The sequence below is a fragment of the Dendrobium catenatum genome, unplaced genomic scaffold (assembly GCF_001605985.2).
Source record: "Dendrobium catenatum unplaced genomic scaffold, ASM160598v2 fragScaff_scaffold_963, whole genome shotgun sequence".
Taxonomy (NCBI): Eukaryota; Viridiplantae; Streptophyta; class Magnoliopsida; order Asparagales; family Orchidaceae; genus Dendrobium; species Dendrobium catenatum.
The window spans coordinates 61,031-84,591 of record NW_021319425.1 but is presented as its reverse complement, the minus strand read 5'-3'; the positions used below and the strand labels follow the sequence as shown (position 1 = coordinate 84,591).

The window sequence follows — 23,561 nt, the reverse complement described above, 5'->3', positions numbered from 1 at the left end:
TCTTAATCAATTGTTACAAGTATCACATAAGAAATTTTTAGTTTAGCCTATGAGATACCTCAATCCCAAAAATTAAATAAGACTTGCTTGATCTCTCATACCATTTAGAGAAAATTTATGTGATACATTTTATCTTCCATTAACTCTCACACTAAGCTTATTTTTCATCATCTAGAATGTTGCATTTTTTATCTTACTGTGAGTTTTTTTAGAAACCCATAACCCCTTGAGCAAAATTAAGAAATAAAAAATCAACAGATGCGAATGATGACAAAAGCTTTGGGAAGTCCTAATAGAAGAAGATAGAGTGATATAATTGAAGAATTGGATTTCAAGAAACCCTTAAAATTTATGAAGGATAAGGGTTGATTTAAAATCGTGATTAGGAATTGAGTAAGATTTAAGATAAATATTACAAAATAGTTTTTTTCCTTGAGCCATTAAACTTCATTTCCTATCATTTTCTAAGTTCAAAAGAATTTATTTAAGTTTTACCCTAAGAATATTTAACGGATTTAAAGTCTCTAATTTTAGAAATTATTTGTATTTGAATATTTAAATTTGATAAAAAATTCAAACAATTTATCACGAAATTATCCTATTATATAATTTTCAAATTTTAATTGTACACAAAACACCCTTCATAATTTTGGTTTTTTTTTTTTTTTGTTCAGCTATAGTTACTTTTTTGAGTTCTATTCTCTCTCCGAGTCAATGGAGTTTCGTCGCTCTCACATTGTCTCTCTTGTCCCCAACCCTGCAACATCCTCCTTTAGCGTCTCCGCCAATTTATCATGCTACCATAATCGACTCCGTGAGCACTTTCACAATCGACGTCATAGAACTACCCTACCCTGTCAATCAAGACGAGCTTAAAAGTCTTATTTTCCCCCAATTTATTTTTTTCCGCCTACTATAAGTCATCTTCCCCTTTAACGCCCGCCTCACCTTTCTTTTCCCTCACTTCTTCTCCTATGACCTTTCTCTCATTCAAGTAATATTATCACTATCCCACTTCACTTCTTGTTACAATTAATGCACTTATTCCTTAGCCTTTGATGTCCTCCATCATTCAAGGCATGTTTGACAACAAGTAGGATTTATTTTTATATATAAATCCTGTAAATTTGGATTTAATAAATTCTAGAGCTATGAAATCCTGAAAACTATTTAGCAAGAACGGTCATAAATCCTGTGAAACTATTTGACAATGTAATTAATGATTTAAGGTGGTTAGTTCATTTAAAAATTATTTTGATTGTATTTAGAATTTAATTTACATGTTTAATACGAGTTACTTATTAATTTCAATTTTAATTACCATCAATAAGTTATAATCATAAATAATATAATTAGAAGATAGCTTAATTATCAAATAATTTAATTACTAATTATAGTACTAATTATCAAATGACTTAAATACTCCTACTAATAATTTAATTAGTTATTTAAGTGCTATTTAATTAGATTTAATTATTAATTACACTACTAAGTATCTTATTAATTACTTAAGTATTTTATAACTCGTTAATTATTTAATTATTATGTACACTATTAATTATATAATTAATTATTAATTATCTATTTCAAATTATATTAATTAAGCTAATTATATATTAATTAAAGTTTTGGGTGTTAATTTATTCCTGAAGCTCACTCCTGCCGATTTCAAGGATTTCTAGGCCTCTTCTTCAGTAGATCGACTTCGCCTCCGACTCGCGTGTGAGGTAAGAGTTTTGAACGAGCCGCAAAAAACTTCTTTGCCTCCTTCGACGACGTATCTTCCTGTCCGATAGGAACTCACAACAGATCGCTGTTCTTCTGTTGGATCGGAAGTAACGACGACGACGGAGGGAGCTCGCCGTTTCGAAGGTAACCATTATCTCCCTTTCGCGCGCTTCTTCGGCCAAATCCCGTAAATCTGTCCAACTCCCGTATTTAGTTAAACCGGGATTTACCGCAAAAAAGGTGGTAACGGCGGATTTATTCCGCCGTGAAATTTAAGCCGAGTCGAAATCCTGTTTGGCTGGATTTACGCTAAATCCTGCGTTAATCCTGTTGCCAAACAGCCCCCAATCTAAAATTGTGTTTCCTTGCATCATATCGAAGAAAAAACTCATCTTTTTGCTGCTTTCTTTCTATGAGATAGAAGCTCCTAACCATATGTTTGCACCAAGTCCAACCTGTTGGAAGACTTTTAAAATGACCTATTTGTTATTTGCTATAATATTTAGCTGCATTGATTAGGAACCTCTTGCTTATTATCTTTCTTTGGTTAATGCAAACTGAATTTCATGCAGGTCTGTCTCGGCATCAACCTTTTTCCCTATCCGGGTTCTGGAGTTCTTAGAAATGGGGACGTCTTCATTTTTTGACAGGATGCTATCCCATCTTCGAGAAACTAGCAGGTTGCAACACTGTATATTTCTCTGTTAATTTAGGGTTTGGGGAGTTGCTCTTACATAGTCTTGTGTAACCTGATTGGATTACATAGGAATTATTTTTCCATCATTTATACTCTCTGCTCCTTTGATGTTTGTATGTCCTTTGAACAGTCCACGCTCCTGGCATAATTTTAGGCATGCCTATACACCAATTTTATTATTAGTATTGTAAGCATTTTATTTACTTGTGTTTCTTCAATAATTGTTTGAATATATTCTTTCTTTCTATACAAGTTAGATTGTAACTTTCAGTCTAGTTTTTTCTATGGCTGTGGCTAATCAAGGACTTTGATCTTTGAAAGATTTTAGAGAGTTTAATTATTATTTCTTTTGTTCCTTTTATAGAACTATACACAAAATAAAAAGTAGCCATATTTTTTTTCAATATTGCTGTATTTTGACTAATTAAAAGCATTTTTTTTCATGTATTTAAAAGTGAAGTCGTTGTTTGATTTGTAAAAGCATGTAAAGTATGACATTAGACATGTACATTATATTATTTGCTACTGATATTTGGCATACAAGAAATTAAAGAATTTGTAATTCCATTCACCAATCCAAATTATTTTATGGCTTCGTATTTGAACAATACAGGATAATGGTAAAAATTGAAAATAAAACTTTGGATGATTATTACTTCCTATTTTAGATATATTTTAGCCGCATGTGTCTGAAGTGGTCTTTGTCTAACACCTACTGGTCATGGAAATGGAATGTTCTAGAAGTTTTTGTATAATGAATCTGTGTTGATTTCAAGGAGAGTTTACTCTTTGTAGCTTGTCGACTAACGTTTTGTCTTCAATTGTTGTTGTGGTTTGCAACCTTGCAGATTTTTAATTTAGAATCGTCTTGCTCTGTTTCATGAACATCATGGGCTCTACTGTAAAAAGCCTTATTTTAGGAAAGTAAATTATTCTTTTGCTTCAAAAGAAATTGCGTTCTCTTGATGAATTTATAGACATATTTGGCATTCTTTTTTGCTGCTTGCTCTATCAATTTTCTTAAAACATGTTTTGGAGTCTGATAATAAGTTTGGTCCTTTAAGCTAAACCTTGTACTATATCCCTTTTTCTTCATGAATGCCAGGTACTATACTGGGCATCCAAAAGAATTTGGTCCATCAAGGATCATTCAGTTTACATCTGAGCGTCAATTTGTTCAGCTCCTGCATGAAGGCCAACCTGTTGTTGTTGCGTTTACTATTAAGTGAGTTGGGCCCTTCTGATGTCTCAAGTATCTGTAATCCTACCGTTTTAAAGCAACAGCCGTCATAGTGTAAATATCTAGCTTAATATGAGCATGCAAGCATTCTAAATTGTAGTTATCATTCCGCAGTTATCAGTAAAAAACTTAGGCTTTGTTTGGGACGGTTTTTTTTTGCTTCTTAAAACAGTTTTTTAGTACAAAATTAAAAAATTTTATACTAGAAAGCTGCTTTAAGAAGCAGAAAGAAAGCCTTCCCAAACGAAGCCTTAGTCACAATACGACGAGAAGATGAAAGTTTTTGGATTTACTATGGACTGAATATTATTTGTCTGAATGCATAAATGATGTTTGATAAATGCCGTATGGTTATTTTAAAAATTGGTTTTTATTCTTGTAAGGAGTTTCACTGTCCTTTGGGAGTTCACATATATCATAGGACTAGGAAGCTTCAAGCATATTATTTATTTTATTTTTTCATATTCTACTATTCACTGCAGGTGTCCATACACAAAGCATTTTGATAGCGTATTGGAGGAAGCAGCCGCAGAGTTTTATCCAAATATAAGATTTGTGCGAGTATGACTACTTATAAATTTACTTTTGGTTTATAATTGCCCTTTGCTTTTTAAAGAACTGTATTATACCTCTTTTAGGTTCAAGGAAAAAAAAATATGGAATCCGTAACTCCTGCTTTTGAACTGCATTTTATCTGTTGCTTTAATTTTTCTTAAAGATTGCACAAAATAAAACCAGTTTTTTCCTTAGTTATTGGTTTGGGTCCTTAAGAGGTACCTTGAAACTACTTTGGAGATCTGGATAATGAAGGTTAGGGCTTTTTTTAAGCCATAAGGCTTACGCTCTTCTTCGCTTTTCAACAACTATAGATAGCTATTGGGACATCTTGTGGTGTTCCATTTCATTTTTTAATTTTTCATATCAAAGTTCCTTTGAATGCTTTAAATTGGAATGCATAGAAAATTAGTATTGTATATTTGACATGCCAAACTTAGGAAAATATTTGTCTTTTCCATGGTTTTTTGAAACTGGTAGAGACTGTCAATTTCCATGTCTCAACTCAATTGTGGAGAGTTTTTTTTATTAAAATAGTTTGGTTTTAGCTGTTTTTTTTTTTCATTTTCATGACTTTGTTGATGCAGATAAAGTAGTTTCTTGAAAAGCATCTTTCAATTAGGAAGGTGCAAGTGAGCATAATTCTCCTTGTGTGTGGAATTAGATTGGGAGGGGAGGGTGAGTGGAAGGGGATAGGTAAGTGTAATTTAATTGGGTTGAGGTTAGCAGTATTATTATAATTATTAATTAGTCTCGTCACATGTAATGCATGTTAAGAGTCCCTAGTCGATTGTTGCTAGCCGTCATTTCTTGTATTATTTGCTCATATATCAATGTAAAAATTGGTGTGGACTTTTCTCAACCATTTTTTTGTATTCTTATAATTTCCATTTTTTGCTGCTCCTTTTGGGATTAAATAGATGTTTTAACTCTTTAATTTCTTTTGCTTGTCAAAATTTTATTGGGTGCAGCTATGATGAAGTATTATTGTTGTGTTTTATGAAATAAAATCGTCATACTCACAAATAGAAATATGAGCTACTTTCTATACGAGCATGTTTTTTGTACATGTGCAAGATGGTGATTTACCAAGCATATTTTTTGTATAAATAAATCTTTTTTTTTTTTTGGAAAATTTAAGAGGAAAGCATAACCAAACAAAACATATGCGTCATGGAATATGACAATGAAAATACACTCATCTACTTGCATCTGTGATTATGTTCGGCTATCAATTAAGATCAACATAATAAAAAATATAAGGAAATAGGTAATTTCTTTATGTTTCCATTGGAATATGATTTAAGCTGATTTGAATGTTTTCCCTCCCCTACTCTTCCTTTCTCTTAAACAAGCACGCACACGGACATTTATTCTCAAGAGATATATAGAGCTAGTAGTCCATATTCTATGTTTATTGTTGCTCAAGAGCCCAACGGTCTTATCTCTCACTTTTTTTTTCTAGTCCTCAAACAAATATAACATCTAAACTTGTCGCATTTTTATAACTTTTTTCCCTTTAAGTGTATTGATATCTTGCTATAGCATCTAATCCCTATGAATGGAATGAGTTGGGACAGAGGTTGGAATGACTAGGATGGTTTTACAAATCTCTTTGGGATTCACAGAAGAAAGCAATTGCCTTCAATTTTTTTACTTGGCTTATAGACGTTATGCTTCTTCAAGGTTTCCTTATCGATGATTAAGACTCATCGATAAGACAAAGTAAAAAGATCAAATGAGGGGCATCCACTCAGGTGCAATATATCATAAGTACAGTCACGCAATCTCCTCTTTTTTACAAATCTCCCATAGAATACAATGGCCGAAGTGCCCTTTACAGAAAAAATAATGATATTTATAGGCATTTTATTTGGTGAAGATATGCAACGCGGTTGATGTGTTGAGGCATTTTGTTGAGACTGGGCTCCTATGGTGGGGATTGTGGCATGTTGACACCATTGTTGAGGAAGTAGGAGATTGCCCCAAGCTATTCAAAATGTGATATTTGAATGATCTTATATGATGATCGCTGATGTTGGACAAGCTTGCTATAGAAGATAGCATATATTGGGAATCAATTTTAGGCTTATCGTATTTGGTGGTATGAAACCTGTCAGAACTTCAAATTGGTCGTGATCTAGGCTAACAATATTCGACCATAGTTACCATGTTGACAATTATGATTAAGTGAGAAAAATGAGATGCTACCCTTCTCCCTTACACTATGAGAACTCTATTTATAAGGCTTCATATAGGGAAATAAGCTACCAATTTAACACATGTTTGATTATCCTTATTATATACTTATTTACAACAATAATATAAAAAACAAGCATTTGTCATCAGTTACATAAATCTTTTTTTTTACCATTGTATCCTATTAAGTGTTAAATTTTCATTTAAATATAACAAAATGTCATTTTTATACTTTCTAACCAAGTCTTTTTAGGCCTACTTCTATCTTTCTTAACATATATTAGATTTAATTTATTTACTCTCTTAATAAAGTCACTGGAAGACTGACGTTTTATATGACTAAACCATCTCAGGCGACTTTGTAATCTTATTTGCTACTGGAGCTACTCCAACCTTTTCACGTATATACTCGTTTTGTATTTTGTCTCTAAGTTTAAAGCCACTAGTCTACCTGAGCATCCTCATCCTTGCACCATTTAATTTTATGCTTCTCTTTTAATGGCCAACATTATGCTCCTTAAAGCATTGCAGGTCTCACCGCCATCTTATAAATTTTTTTCTTAAGTTTGAGGGGTACTTTCTATCACACGACAAACTCGATGCATTTTTCCACTTCAACCATTCAACTGTAATTCTACTAATAATATCCTCATATTTCACCATCACTTTGAACAACAAATCTGAGATATCTAAAACGCGCATAGAAAGTGGTCACTTGACAAGAGGTGGTTGTGGAAGAGGTTCGATGAGAAGGGGCAATGTCGCAAGCTTCTCGATGAGAAGAGTATGTAGCATTGGACATCATCACATCATAGTGCAATCCGAGGCAAAGACTACTAGACTAGAAGAGAAGGCTCGGACAAAGGTGACAGAGGATTGTGTCACCAAGAAAGCAACTATAGATTATGACATTTCCCATACCTTGAAGAGGATGGAATCCGAGAAGGTGGATAAGGTCACAATGTTGGTTGAAACTCCTACAACGGTGTCCATTGCAATGATGGGAGAGGAAGATGTAAGTTGCTAAAGTGCCTCCCCTTCTGAGCACATGGAGGTTTTCAAGGAGTCCCTTGCCATGATATTGAGGGCAAAGATGTAAGTGTTCAACAATGCTTAGTTCCAATGGAGCCCTCTTGAGGTGCAATAAATCAACCTAACCTAGTGGAAATTCTTGAAGAGGAGAGGTTCTTAGATAATATCGACAAGAGGGTAGATCCCTCGAACCCTTTAGGTGCGAGTCGCTCCCATTGAACCACTTTGAGAGTGGGAGGAGTCCGAGTAGTGGTTTTAAAGATGCCTCATATCACATTAGCCACTCATTGAGGAAAGGCTTCAAGCTGATCTTCTAGGCCGGGTGGATGCGTCAATGCCATCGAGGAGTTTCATGACTTGTTGTAAGACCCATTGAATGACAATTAGGCTTTAAAGGACATCTTGGGTTTGAGCCAAGCAATGATGTGCTTGATGGAGACCCTACAAGGGATAATGCTCAATACCTCAACAATCATAAAGTGATCCCTAGGTGCCTTGATAGGCTATTATTCATCTAAATTAAGTTAAGCTAGGGTGGATAACCTCAGAGGGGAGGTGTGAGCCAGTATTCGTAGCCACCCTAGGACCCTCACGAAGACAACCATTTGATCTAACATTATGGAGTTGATCAATTGATTACAATTGTCAAAGGACATGATAGATCGGGGTTGAGATTAAGGATAACATCATGTATCCTACGATGGAGTTCTACTGAAGGCTAACCTAAAGTCCATTCTATGGCCGACCGACCTAGGGTGCTCTCCCATGTGGTCAATACGGGTGTGGAGCTTAGACTTATGGGAGCAACAAGCAAAGGCCATCCTCGAACTTTATTGCTATCTGACAAAATGATGGTGGCTATGTTATTCATGCATTTCCAAGACATTTGATTTGAACTTATAGCGTCTTTTGTCATGTCTAATGCATATTGTGAGATTGTATGCCTTCCTGGGGTGGAGCATGGTTTCCAAGATGATGCTTTCGACAGCTCTACTTGACTTGATCCACAAAGGTAAGGTTTGCACTCAACCGAATTCACAGACAAGAAGGGCAATCCCAAGAATTTCCCAGGTTTTAAATTCATTTGTATTTAGCTTTTTTAATGTAATTAGTGATGTAACACTTATAATATTTTATAAAAGAACGAAAATATTGGACTTTTTTTCTAAATGCTTTTTCATGTGTGTGCTTAATGAATATACACTGATTATTGCATGATGGTTGAAATCAAGAAGCGGGGTGATGTTGTAAGTCCTTTTTCGGTTGGAAACTATTTGGTCGAAACAAACAACAACTCTATTCTTGAAATTGGCTCCATAATCCTCGAAAAAAAAAAACACCTTGTTGTTGAAATGCTATCTATTATTAGTAATAATTGCTGTGGGAAACCCAAATCTTGTCAGCACTCATAACCATATGAATTTGATTACTGCCTCTCTGGTTTCTATAACCAGTGTCTTTACCTCAAACCTCTTGATGTGATATTTACACTTATGGGCATATCTCTTTTGAATACTCATATGAATCTCTTTAGATCACTCCTGACAAGGAGAGGACCAACAAAATCCATTCCATTCTTGGTGAATAACTAAGGATCAATTATTGATCATATCTTTTGAACTAGCCTGTGGAGGATTCTGGAGTGGGTTTGATACGTTTGTGATGTGAAACCACTAGGAGTTACTTTTAGAAATTAGAGAGAAAAAGATTAAAGCGTTGCTCACTTAAATTTAAAGCTATCACATGAAAGTGAGTTAAAAAATTGAAAATTTTAACTTGCTTAGGCCCAGAGATATGCAATAGAGATTAACCAAAATAATTCTTTCAATGTCCAAGGTGATTTAAATGCAAAGTACAATTAACAAAATCCCACGATTAACAATGAGAGGTTCACCTCAAGGGCCATCTCACTCAATTATTAGTAGGCTTTTAGCGGAGAAAGAAGATCCATACGATGAAAGATATTACCACTAGAGAAACGGCGTCGAAGAACTTCGTTGGTGGAGAGGTAACCGGTGGAGATGGAGGTGGTGGATGGCCGACGATGCTCCAATTGTAGTCGGGACGTTGACGGGTGAGGATGTGCGTGATATTAGGGACAACTCGATCCAAATAGTCTCCAATGGTGGCGTGACTGGCGTCGTCTTCAAATCATACGTCGAAGTACGGAGATCGTAGGATGTCGAGATTTCCGTTGGCGTCGAACACGAGTCCCCACTCAAATTCGGGATCCGCCATTCGACATTGAAGTGGAGAGGGGAGGCGTCGTCTTCTTCTTTCCTTGGCTTCTCAATTCTCAGAGAAGCAAGATGGGGGGCGGCGGGAGCAGGAGGAAGAGGGGAGCCGGCGGTTTCCAAGAGGGATCCAATGGCAATAGGTTTAATCCCAAAACTAGAGGGAAAATTCAAATTGAAATTAATTCAAATTTGAAAGGAGTTAAGGGGAGTTAATGGCAAATAATGGGAGCCCATTAAGGGGGGCCGGCGGTATGAGAGAGAGAGGGGAGGAAGTTATGTTAAAACCTGAAATTAATTTCAGGTTTTGGGAGAAATAGGGGGGAAAATTCATTTGAAATTAATTTCAAATTCATGGGTCATCAATGCATTAAATGGTGACATGAATGAGGATCCATCCATGGTGGCCGGCAGCTTCTAGAGGGAGGGATTTGGTGTGGGAGCAAGTAAATAGTTTCCAAATCGGCTCATGAGGTTTAGGAAGGATTAGAATAAAATCCGTTTGAATTTCATCATAAAACGGATTTAAAAACTTTCCTAATTTGGAATTTCCAAAATTGGAAAGTTTTTGAAATTCAAAAATTGAATTTTCAAAATTGGAACACGTGGGGAATGGGGGAGGTGGCCGACGGTTGGGAGACTTCCTGACGGGTGGTGGTGGTGGGGTGGCCAGCGGCCAAGAGGGGACTAGGGCCGGCGGGTTGGGGAGATGAAGGGGATTGGGATGATGGGGATAGACCACGAGTCACGGACTCTTCCAATGACTGGTGGGTATTGCTTTTCGCCCTCACCTTGGGCTCTCGTTCTCCTCTCTAGTGCACCACAAGAAGAAGAAAAAGATGACAAAACAAATTTTCATTCCAAATATTCATTAACCTCAATACAACACATGAGACCACTATATATAGGTCTCAACTCATAAAAAGAGAAAGTACGAAATTGACCTCTGGGCTACAATAACAAAGTAACACCCCACAGGGGTAAAATGGAAAGACTGCAAATAAAATAAAATAAAAAATACATCATGACATCTGAATTACAAGTAGAGGCGTTGAATCGTGGCCGTCGATCTGCGGTTTCGCCGGCGATAAACATGTCGGTAGCGTCTGTCGATGTCCTCATCAGTTTGACACTTTCTATTTAAGTTCACACATCCTTCTTTATGGTTGATAAAAAGAATCCTCAATGCACCACCTTCCTTGCTAAATCCTTACTAGTTCAATGGCATCCACCTATTCTAGAATAAACTTAACACTTCTTGGGGCTTCAGTAGGTGTTAGGTAGTACAAAGCGATCACTAAAAACCATTTTTGAAAAGCACCCTCTTTGACATAAAGTACTTGGCTGCCTAGTATTTGTATAACCAAGCATGGTCGCAAGTGCTTGGTAGCTCTCTGTTCACTGCATACTTCTTGATCTCATCCAACAAGAGCTAAGTTTTGTCCAATTTCATGACTTTCGGCTCTTATATGGATAGGATGGTTAGCCCCTTCTTTGTTGCATGTCGGTTTCTAGACGGCCTGTAGGTTGGCAATCAAGTTTTCTCATACACCACGGTCTTCAATTAAAATTGGATTGGGGATCTTTCGTTAGGAATTTCTATATGTACTTGGCTAGTTTTTGTTTCTTTATAGTTAAGTCCTAGTGATTTGATTAACTACAACTATGAGCAGGCATGCAATACCAACTTATTTACTTACATTACTGTAGATAGCATAAATCTGTCAAACAAAATTTCACAGTCCGCTTGGTTGTTTTTCCTCTCCAAACCAAGCCAGATGAGCATATAATGGTTACACCTTGCGGGCTAATGAGTGCTATCCCGAGTACATTTTGTTCTCTCCTAAGGCTCCATCAATAAAGAGTACCTAAGCTCTTTATCACCTTTACACAATCTTGGCGATCTTCCTCTCCAAGAATTGACTCCATGACATTGTACCCCATGAGTTTAGGCTTGGTGGTCAATTGGGGAACATAGTCAGTATCTTTCTAAGTCCAGTAGACCACTTTGTAAGTCACACAGAACTAAAATAATGGATGTTCGAATTCTACAAGACTGGCAATTAACAATTGGGAATCAATTTGAGGCTTGCAATGTGCCACATATTGAGGGATGACCTCGGTCAGATCTCCTTTTGACCAGCTATGATCAGGTATGACAATATCCAGCTTGCAGTAAACTATTAGATGGTCCCTAGTTGAGTGTGAAGACTGAGTGGTCACATCCACTTTTGTGAGTTCTTAGAGTTTTAACCACACATAGGTGAGTTAGTAGTTTTACTATGGGATGCCCCCATTCTAACATTTTTTATTTTGGACACCTGTTCTTTTATATGATAGATAGCATCTTACATAAACATTTCACTTGGTATCAAGTTAATTTTAAGAGCAACTTTGCTAAATCTTGCGCAGGAAGGGCAGGAAAGATTGCAGATAATGACACCCTAATCAAACCTTGATTGATTGGCACTATTTATTCCTGAATCGTCAGTTTTAGAGTAGTTTCTCAGGTTCATCTTTATAGGGATGAGATTGATGCGTCCCGCCTCCAAGCAGCCGAGGGGAGATCCGCGACCAGCAGGCGAGCGGAGACCGCGAGTGAGAGCATCGCGCGGGTCGACTTGCCGCGCGGAAGCGGGAGGCGAGGCGGAGCGGCTGGGGGGGGGTTCGGCCTTGGGCTGAACCGGTCCAATCCTGGACCGGTTTGGCTCGGGTCAAACCTGTGCTGGGTGGTTCATTTTGGGCAGCCCACTAGTGGGTTTTGTTGGTCTTTTGGCTTGCTTTAAGTAAGGAATAGAGGGAGATTTCTAGGGTTATGCAAGATTTGAGTTTTCTCTTAGCCTCCATAGTTTCTTTCTCTTGTTCTTCTAGGGTTTGTAGTGGGAGACCTTGTCCTTCTCGAAGTGGACAAATTGTATCTTTCTTTTGTGTTGAACTTGCTTCCCTTTCAATATTAAATGGATTCCCTTCTCTTTTTTATGATTGTGCTCTAATTTTGAGAGTTTTCCTTCAAAGTTTTGGAGGGTTTGTGCCCTAATCCGAAAATCATCAAAGTGCACAACTCTAGGGATTTTACCGTGGAAAATTTTTGCTTTTGATCTTGTTTTGTTCCTCTCATGCTCATTTGAGAGAAATTAGGGCAAAATCGAATTGGTGAAACCCTAGGGCGTATCAGAGATATGTCAGGAAAATCATTCTTTATGAACATTTATCAAACAGTATTACACATAATTATGTCAAACTTGTTTGCAATTTAAAAGAGTTATTTTTATTTATACCCCTGTTTTTTGCAATTCATTTATTTTAGTTTCTCAAGATTCCTGATGAATTACTATTTTCAAAGTTAAAAGTTCATAATTCAATAAAGGACCTCATGTATGAAGTTTAAGCAAATAACAATGATTAATTTCTTATTGACTACCCTCTATTGTGCAGCCAGGTTGAATGCCCAAAATATCCAGGATTTTGCATTGCAAGGCAGAGAAAAGATTATCCGTTCATTGAAATTTTTCACAGTCCAGAAGAGGTAGGTTTGTTTATTCTTCCACAAAAAATCCGGTTTCATCTTAAGATCCTGCAGTCAAGGTATTTGCCTCATCTTTTAGTACAAACTATCGTTAATTAGAATCTTATCTCTGGAATGTACTATGTCAACCTCACTGAAAACTCTCCCCCACAAAACCTCTTCATCAACTAAACAAATAATAAAAATAAGATAACCTTTTTGTAAACCATGCTTTTAGAAAAAGTTGGTCTCTCTTAGCCTGCTCGTTGCTCAGAAAAGGTCGCCTTGCCAGTCATTCTAAAGAAACATTTGTCTAGGTAGGCTTGGTCCACCCATTGGTTTAGTTTACTAATCTTTGGCTCAACTTGATATAGTCCCATATAGTTGAGTCAAGTTTGATTGAAACGCAACTGGAAATGACATACTGGAACTAAAGAAGAGATCATTGGTTTTCTTCTTGTATGCTTTATTACAAGCCAAATATACCTGACTATAGCTTGCCAACTCCATTACAACTTATTTAAAAGCTTCGAACTTGAATAAAAATTAAGAGCTACGAACTCCAATGCTACTTATTAAGAGTTTTGAGAGTTTGTCTAGGTAGGCTTGGCCCACCCATTGATTTATTAAGAACTTGAATCAAAAGTACCACCTTCAACTTCAGGCGGGAACCTATTTCTTGACCTGCTTTCATTAATTTAAGAATTGCCCTTACTCGTCAGTTAAGAAATAGAAAATAATGATGCCCTCCTCTTTTCGGTTTTCCATTTGTGTTCTCCTCTCTCATTCTGCTTGACTTCTTCTCTTATCTTCAACCACAGTTTATTTCTTTTATTCATTTTATACCCCACTATTCATGTTTCTTCCATTCCTTTTTTATCATAGAAATATTTTGCTTATGCAATTTTTAGCTTATCTTTTTGTGACACTTAGAAAGTTGTAAATGTCGAGCCCAATGTGTCTCTAATCGCTGGGAAAACTTTTTTTAAGGGAATGAATCTTAAATTTATATTATTTAGAGTGAGAAGAATAGCTCGTGAGTACCTTTGTTGTAGTGAAAAATCCAAGGAATATTTAGGATTATATGTTTACACACCCATTATTACATGTAGAAATCCAGTTCTATTGCACCTGATTTAAATCACTGAACTTTCTTAAATTATTTCGTATTTACATATTAGTTTTATAAGTGTCGTAATTAACAACATGGCCTAGTAGTTCCTAGAAAAATTTTGGAGTACTACCTTTGTTGCAGCTAGCTTCTTTGCAATAAATAATCGTCTATCAGTAGAATTTAGTTAATTTGCTATTGCTGCAAAATTTCGTAATAATGGCAGTCACTTGATTGGGTGTTGAGCTCTGAGTTCTTCCAGTCACCTCTCTCTCTCTCTCTCTCTCTCATGCATGCACACACGCCGTGCTCTATTTCAATAAGCTATTTGGAAAAGCTTCTACATTGATTTTATCTGGGTTCCTTGAAATTCTTTTAACAGGTGGTTTATGTTAACCCGAAATTATTTTGTGTGCTTGGTTTACGTATTTGTTATTCTAATTTTCAGTTGTTCTTATCAGGCAGCTAATCAAGCAAAAGTTGCAGATGCCAACATAACAAAGTATTCGGTCAAGGTTCTTCCTGTAAGGCTATAAAGTTTCTTTTTCCCAAATTTATGCTCATGTCGAGAGAAAACTGGTTTTTTTTTTCCCAGTAAAAATTTTGTTGGTTAAACTACCATCTATTATTGGAGAAATTATTATGTACAGTCGCCAAACGCCATCCAGAGTTCAAACAGAATGAGTCACGTCAATACCACGGTTCGGTATTGCTCAGTACCGCGGCTCGGTATCGCTCGGTATTGCTGACATGGCTCATTCTGGTTGGTCTCCGGATGTAGAGCTGCGTTTGGCGTCCGCACAGAATAATTTTTTCTATTATTGCCAATGGGACACTCTGCATTTATAAAATTATAGTCTTGTTTTATGGTTCAAGTAACGACGCAACTCACCTTGGTCTATTGGTTGAGAGCTTAGGCTTCCAACTAAGAGGTCTTAGGTTCGAGTCTAAATGGCCTAAATGTCCCAAAAAAAAAAAAAGGTTCAGGTAACGTCATATAAGTGCTATATAGGATAACTATTATAACATTTAAAAATGCAAATATTGTTTTATTTGTAAAGCAATCAATAGTAACGCCGCATCATTAGTTGTCATTATTGATTTTAATTACATTTTGAAAATTCCATTGGTCTGCTCGCTTGATGAGTCATTCATACTTTTTTGACCATATTTGTCGGATTGTTGGCGTTCGGTGAGTAGATAGCTTGGTTTGGGTTTGGTAACCTTTGGTGGTTTTGGAAATATTCCTTAAAAGTTTGTGCTGTCAGTTGTCATATTTGCTGTTGCTGTGCGGTCACGGGAGCTAGTAACTGTAGCAGGATTTTGGTTATTGTAAAGGAATTTTTGCAGCCGAGTGTTTTAGCGGCTGCACGTATCTGCGTTGGATTTGAAAGTTAGAGCAGGTTGACAGAAAGTCAAATTAAATTGATTATTAATTGGTTGATTTAAAATTTTAAAATTAATTTGGGATTAATATAACTCTAAATCAAGGTTAATTCTATCCTAACCTATATTATGAATCTATAAACAGCGACATGAGGCTTGCAATTGAGAGCTTTTGGGGCTTGAATATAATTTAATTTCTAGTTTAATTCTTGTAAATTGAAGTTGGATACACGATTCCTTCAAAAGTGCCGTATAAGTGAGAATACCTAATTTCTGGGGAAGTCGCCTCCTTTTTTTAAAAAAGAAAAAAAATAAAATTTGGACCATTTCTCAATTTATGCATGTCATCCTTGCGCAAGGGTCATGCTAATCTTTTCTGTATTGTTCCAATTTTATTGGATGTCTCCGAAGAGACAAGTCACCTACTTATATCAGTGTGAGGCTTGATTTTTCTTGGATTATTTTGTATATTGTTTATTTTCTTAAATAATTTATTATTGGCTACTTTCATGCTTTCGAATTTGGTAAAAAATAATAGCAAGAAATCTAATTTTGCGGAAATTATCTGTTTACGTGCTGATTTTATTTGTTTTCAAATTATTGGTTGAAATTTTTAGATATTTATGATTATTTCATTGTCAATTGAGCTTGAATCCTACTATTAATTCTTTTCCAACAACAACAATAACAACATCAAACCTTTATCCTACTACATGTGGTCGGTAATTGTTTTCCAATGTAAAACTATTGGTATAGTTATTAACTTGTGATTACTAGATCTTATGCATACCATGCATCAAATATTTAAGATTATTTCGTTGTCAATTGAGCTTTAACACTACAATTAATTGTTTTCATGTAAAGAAAATGGTTGGTATAATTATTAACTTGTGATTAACAAATCCTCTACTTTTTTATGCATGAAAGCATACTGTGCATCATCTTAGTTGCATTACATAATCTAATTATGAATTGCCTTTTATCAAATTAGTATTAGAGTTTTATGTAATGTAAGATGTTATTCAGAAGCAGGGCTATTTATCAATTTAACTTAATAGATAGTGAAAGTGATCACATTTTATCAACTTTGAAAAATTAATTTACTTAATTATTGGAAAAAAAAAATCAAAGATGTGATGATATTAATTTACTTAAGCTTATAAATTAGAATTTGAAAGTCAATCAATTTAATGTACATAAATTTAAAGTGGATTTACTCACGATGAAAATCAATTCATTTAACTATTAATATTGGTAGGAGAAGAGGAAATATTCAATATAGGCAGTTTGTGCTCTTTAACAATGATACTTATGAAATTCATAGGTTTTTGTATTGAGTTGATGGCATAACTAGTTGTAGTGGAATTGTTTATCTATGATAGAGGAATTGATCATAAAGCTTTTAATTATTGTTTTCTAGATATAATTCAATTCATTTGAATGATAGACTCTATCTGATGAATGAATGATTAGTGTGATTTGCGAAATGAAATTAATTGGTTAAGAGTCAAGCTCAAATTCAAATGAGTTGAATTTGAAAGAAAATTTAAAAGATAAATATTTGCTTATGTTATATTGAGGCCACTTGATGAATTTATGATTAAAGTGGCAAAATTGCTATTGAATGCACGAATAAATTTAAAGAATTGTTGTTGCATTATAAAGTCATTGAAGATCCTAAAACCACTCTTTAAGTTTAGGTCCAATTTGAGATTCAACATCAAGAGAGTCATGACACCTCACAACGTTCCATCGCTCAAGCATTCCTTTTAACTTGAATTAAAATTTAAGCAAATTTTAAAAATTTCAATGATTTTCATGAGTTTGATGAAGAAATTAGTAATTCTTTAGACATTTTCTATTGATAATTCTTCGAATATAATGTGTTGTTTCTTAGCTACTCAAAGGTTGAATCTAATTGAAAGAAAATTATACTTATTCAAATTTATTCAAACATTGCGAGAAAAATTGCTAACTTATAATCAATATTTATATTTATATGTTGTTATCTAAGTCTCCCCTAGATTCCATGAATCTAATATTTGAAGCATTTCCACAATCATATAGGATCAAATATATCTAATTTCGATTTAATTGGCTACTTATATTTTTTTCTTAGGTACTGATGATCTTGGAAGATCATCAGTACCAAGTCCTGGATGTTTAACATTGCCGTTGCCAGGTCCAAAGTCCTGGATGAGAAAAGTGGAGGGTTACGTTAGGTAGTCTACAGCCAGCGTAAAATTTGTAGAACATTAATGATATGAATCCTTTAAGAAATTGTGTTAATGCTAGGGTGTCCCCTGGAAGCGACGTGCTGTATGGCCTGAATACAGTGACAAGTGTGCAAGGGCCGCTGCACCGGCGCCCGTTTACAGTGTTAAATAGGTAAGGGTTCCCACATCAAGGACGGATGTGGGCAAAGAAGCTAGTCTATGAAACTAAAATTAGGATAGGAACTTGGAATTTAGGTTCCCTTACAGGAAAATTAATGGAATTAATAGATATTATGATTCATAGGAAGTTAAATATTTTGTGCATTCATGAAACTAAATGGGTTGGAGAGAAGGTTAAGGAAATTGATAGTTTATGATTTAAAATTTGGTATTCGGGTAGGAGTCGTACTAGAAATGGTGTATGTGTTATTATAGATAAGAGTTTAAAGGATAATATTATAAAAATTAATATGATTGGAGATAGAATTATAGCTTTAAAGATTGTTGTTGATGATAAGATTGTTAATATTATAAGTGCTTATGCTCCTCAAGTAGGTTTGGATATGAGTTCTAAATTAAATTTTTGGAATGACTTAGAAGAATTAATACAAAAAGATACCTCTTGAAGAAAGAGTTTTTAAATGGACATGTTGGTAGAGAGGTAGATGATTTTAAAAGCAATCATGGTGGCCATGGATTTGGAGCGACGAATGAAGGTGGCAAGACCATATTGGATTTTTGTTTAGCTTATAATTTTTTAATTGCTAATACCTTATTTAAGAAAAGAAATGAGCATCTCATCACTTATAAAAATGGATATAATACAACCCAGATTGACTATTTTCTTATTAGAAAATTAAATCGTTTAGATTGCAAAGATTGTAAAGTTATTCCGAGTGAAAATTTATGTACCCAACATCGATTATTAGTTTTGGACTTTAAGATAAAGGGGCATAAAATAAAAAATAAAGTAAAACAATTTTCTAGGATTAAATGGGGGCATTTAAAGAATATTAACAAAAATATTTTTGGAAATAAGATTTTAGATCTTAAGATTTTGTCTGTGCATGAGGATGCTAATATTATGTGGGAAAAAGTGGCTAGTGATATTAAGAATATTGCAAAAGATGTCCTTGGAGTATCAAAGGGAAAAGCTCCTAATAGTAAAAATAGTTGGTGGTGGAATCCTAATGTGCAAGAAAAAATTAAAAATAAGAAGCTTTGTTATAAAAACTGGTTTAATTTTAAAAATTCTGATAATTGGGAAATATATAAAGTGGCTCGTAAGGATGCTAAGAAAGCAATATGCGATGCAAAGACATTAGCTTTTAGTGATTTATATAATAGATTAGATACTAAAGAGGGAGAAAGATATATGTATAAGTTAGCCAAACAAAGAGATAGGAGTAGTAAGGATTTAGTTCAAGTGAAGTGTATTAAAGATGAAGATCAAAAAATACTTTTCTTAGAAGATGATATTCAACAAAGATGGATGAGATATTTTGCTAAACTTTTTAATGAAGATTGTGAAAATAAGATTGACTATAGTGACCTTAGCACCCTAAATGAAAATAAAGATTTATGTTTTTATCGGCGTATTAGTAAAACTGAAGTTACAGAGGCTTTAAAGAAAATGAAGGGTGGAAAAGCTGTTGGACCTGATGATATTCCAATAGAGGTGTGGAAATGCTTAGGAGATGAAGGAATTTCATGGCTTACTAAACTTTTTAATACTATTTTGAAGACTAAAAAGATGCCAGATGAGTGGAGAATGAGTGTGTTAATTCCTATTTTTAAGAATAAAGGTGATGCACAAGATTGTGCGAATTATAGAGGTATTAAGTTAATGTGTCATACTTTAAAACTATGGGAGCGAGTTATGGAGCATAGGTTGCGGCGTGATACTAATGTTTCTCAAAATCAATTTGGATTCATGCCGGGTAGGTCGACTATGGAAGCCATACATTTATTAAGAGGTTTGATGGAGAAATATAGAGAAAATAAGGAGGATCTACATATGATATTTATTGATTTAGAAAAAGCATATGATAAAGTTCCAAGAGAAGTGCTATGGAGAGTTCTTGAAAAGAAAGGAGTCAATAATGCTTATATTCAAATCATTAAAGATATGTATGCAGGAGCTATTACATGTGTTCAAACACAAGGTGCCAATATATATATATATATACGAACGCTTTCCAATATTCATATATTAATACACGAAGCTCTTCCTATCCAAAGGCCAGTATATTGAGTCCAGCCTTTCTCCTGTAGTCCGCCTCTCTCTCTCTCTCTCACGCTCTCTCTCCAACCCAAACAAAACCCAAAACCCAGGAACGATCTTCCGGAATTCCATCAGGATTGCCAGAACTCGGCATGGACGGTCTGGAAATCCGGACACCTCCACCGGATTCGTCTTACTAAATGTCAGGCGATCCCTACTTCCTGCATCGCCGAGGTCGTCCTCGAAGACGAAGGCGATGGCCGCAGGCCCGGCCGGCCGTCTGCTGATTTCTCTAGAACAAGCAAGAGTAGCAGAGCATTCCAATTTATAGCATAGCTATAGTGGAAGATTCCAATTTCCGAGATAGATATATAAACAGGAAGAAAATAATACCAGAATTTTAATAGAAAGCAATTAAAGCGTGAAGAAGGAACCAAAACAATCATCTTGGGCACCGGTCAGCAAATTTCCATGGCGACGGTGAGCGCCTCGCCGTCGCCCGACGAGTTAGCGGCGAAAGTGGCGCATAAGAGGTACGAAGGGTTATTAATGGTGCGCTCGAAGGCGCTCAGGGGAAAGGGCGCGTGGTATTGGGCTCACCTGGAACCCATCCTCATCCAAACCTCCGACACCGGCATCCCTAACGCCGTCAAGCTCCGCTGTTCCCTCTGCGACTCCTTCTTCTCCGCTTCCAACCCTTCCCGCACGGCCACAGAGCATCTCAAGCGCGGCACTTGCCCCAATTTCACCTCTCAACCCAAACCCATCACCTCCATCCCTCACCAAGTCAACAACCGCAAGCGATCCTACGCCGTCGACGTCGTATATTCCTCCTCCTCAACCCCTCCACAGCAGCCACATTTGTTGCTCTCCGGTGGGAAGGACGATCTCGGCCCGCTTGCCTTGCTCGAGGACAGCGTCAAGAAGCTCAAGAGCCCTAAAACTTCACCTGGCCTTGCTCTTTCTAAAGCCCAAGTAGACTCCGCCGTTTCGCTTCTCACCGATTGGGTCTACGAATGCGCCGGCGCGGTTTCGTTTTCATCCATTGAACATCCAAAGTTCCAGGCTTTTTTAAGCCAGGTCGGCATGCCAGCAATCCCTCGCCAGATGCTCGCCGGCGCCCGCCTGGACGCTAGGTACGAGGAGGCGCGATCCGACGCCGACGCTCGCATCCGGGAAGCGAAAATTTTCCAGCTTGCGGCAGACGGATGGAAGTCCTGCTCTTCGCCTGACGACGACTGCTTCGTCTCCCTAACCGTTAATCTCCCCAATGGCACGACCGTCTTCCGCCGCGCAATCCTCACCCATGGCCGCGGGCACTTTAGCTACGCAGAGGAGGTGCTTAGGGATACTGTCGTCGACGTCTCCGGTGGCGTTGGCGGCGTAAACCGCTGTGCCGGGATAGTCTCCAACCGATTCCATTCTAAGGCTCTTCGCAATCTGGAGAGCCGGAATCCATGGATGATAAATCTTTCCTGCCAACTCGAAGCTTTCCGCAGCCTGCTCAATGACTTTGCCCGCGACCTTCCACTCTTCCACAATGTCACCACAAGAACGTCAAAAATCGCTTCTTTCTTCAACGACATTTCGCCTGCAAGAACCATACTCCACAAATATCAATTACAGGAGCTCGACAGAACCCGCCTTCTCCATTGCCCGTCCTCTTCCATGCACGGAAACTTTTCACCAATCTTCGCCATGCTCGATGACATAATTTCCTCCGCTCGCCCGCTACAATTGGCCGTCCGCGACGAATCTTACAAAATTCTCTTCCTCGAGGACCCCGACGCCAGGGAATTAGCGGAGACGATCTCAAACAACGGGTTTTGGAAAGATTTACAAGCCGCACATTCACTGGTCAAGCTCATCCGCAACATGATGCGTGACATAGAATCAACCCGACCGCTCATCGGGCAATGCCTGCCGCTCTGGGATGATCTAAGGCTCAAACTAAAAAAATGGTGCGCCAAATACAGCATCGAAGAAACAGCCGCCTGCAAGGTGTTCGACAAAAGGTTCAGGAAGAACTATCACCCAGCGTGGGCTGCCGCCTTTATACTCGACCCTGTATATTTATCAAAGGATTCAAGCGGCAAATATCTTCCACCATACGAATACTTGACACCTGAGCAAGAGAAAGACGTCGACAAAATAATAACAAGGCTGGCCTCTCGAGAAGAAGCTCACATTGTGCTCAACGAGCTAATGAAATGGAGATCAGAGGGAATGGATCCTCTCTACGCCCAAGCTGTGCAGGTGAAGCAGATCGATCCGGCGACAGGGAAGATGAGAATTGCTAACCCACAAAGCAGCCGGCTTGTATGGGAGACTTGCCTGAGCGAGGGATTTGGATCACTTGCGAAGGTTGCCGTGAGACTCATCTTCTTGCACGCCACGGCGTTTGGCTTCCGATGCAATCTCTCGCTGTTGCGTTGGGTGTCCAAGCAAGGCTGGTCGAAGCCAGGCATGGAAAGAGCACTAAAGGTGGTTTTTGTCTCAGCGCAATCAAAATTGGAGAGGAGAGATTACTCGAATGAGGAGGAGAAGGATGCCGAGCTCTTTGGTAAAGGAGAAGATGATCCGCTTAATGAGACTTTCTTTGATGCCTCTTCGTTGTAAATTTTCGTTTGGTTTGGTTTGATTTGATTTGTTTCTTTTTTGCCTTTTGGTTTGCATTGTTTATTGCTTCCATCCATTTTTTTTGTAGAAATGAATTTGCCATAGTTGTTTCTGCAAGTTCATCTCTGTGCCCTAATTAGCTTCATGTGGGGGGTAAGGGCATGGATGGAGAATAGGTTTCTCTAATTTGCTTTAATGGAGTTTCTGGCTTTTGTGTTGGTAATGGTAAAAATTAAAAAATAGTAGTATGAAAATTTGATGTAAATTTTTGGGTTTAAAAAGACGAAATTATTAATCTGTGTTGGAAGAGTTGGTTTTGACCTCATGTTTTTAATTTATCCTTGCATATGATATAAAAATTCCTCCTTTATTATTAGAAATAGTTTTTTTTTTTAAATAAATCCTTTTTCAAACTTCAAATAGCTTTTTTTTTTGGGCTTAGCCAATTAAACTAAACTATCACACATCACTTACGCGATCTTCGAATCTAAAATCTCTTGATTTTTAGTAAAAGCTCACAACCAACAGATCAAGATGAGCTGCATGATAGATGTCTTATAACCGTGTAAAATTAGAGAAATTATTTTGTGGAGATGTCAGACGGTCCGGAGACCAACAGAATGCATCACATCACCCAGTACACAAAATGACGTGACACGTTCTGATTGGTCTCCTAACGACGTCGTCCGATGTCCGCTTAGATTAAATTTTCACGAAACTAGAATTTCTCACACTCTCTCTCTCTCTTTCTCTCTCTCTCTCTCTCATCACTTACGCAATCTTCGAATCTAAAATCTCTTGATTTTTAGTAAAAG

General features: G+C 36.8%; 2 protein-coding genes and 1 non-coding gene across 3 annotated transcripts; 2 read left to right on the top strand and 1 right to left on the bottom strand.

Moving 5' to 3' along the window:
- Nucleotides 1–1,654: 1,654 nt before the first annotated feature.
- On the top strand, nucleotides 1,655–18,052 carry LOC110114480. The gene is made up of 6 exons (XM_020847390.2): nucleotides 1,655–1,872; nucleotides 2,301–2,408; nucleotides 3,531–3,650; nucleotides 4,148–4,226; nucleotides 13,125–13,211; nucleotides 14,763–18,052. Exons 2-6 carry the CDS (start codon nucleotides 2,353–2,355, stop codon nucleotides 14,835–14,837), a joined length of 417 nt encoding a protein of 138 aa, XP_020703049.1. The 5' UTR covers nucleotides 1,655–1,872; nucleotides 2,301–2,352; the 3' UTR covers nucleotides 14,838–18,052.
- Nucleotides 16,000–16,102, bottom strand: LOC114580337. Its single transcript, XR_003701708.1, has one exon. It is a non-coding gene; the product is annotated as a U6 spliceosomal RNA (small nuclear RNA).
- Nucleotides 18,053–20,133: 2,081 nt separating the features above from the next.
- Nucleotides 20,134–22,969, top strand: LOC110114442. The gene has a single exon (XM_020847325.2). The coding sequence runs from the start codon at nucleotides 20,599–20,601 to the stop codon at nucleotides 22,744–22,746; it is 2,148 nt and encodes a 715-aa protein (XP_020702984.1). The 5' UTR covers nucleotides 20,134–20,598; the 3' UTR covers nucleotides 22,747–22,969.
- Nucleotides 22,970–23,561: the final 592 nt, after the last annotated feature.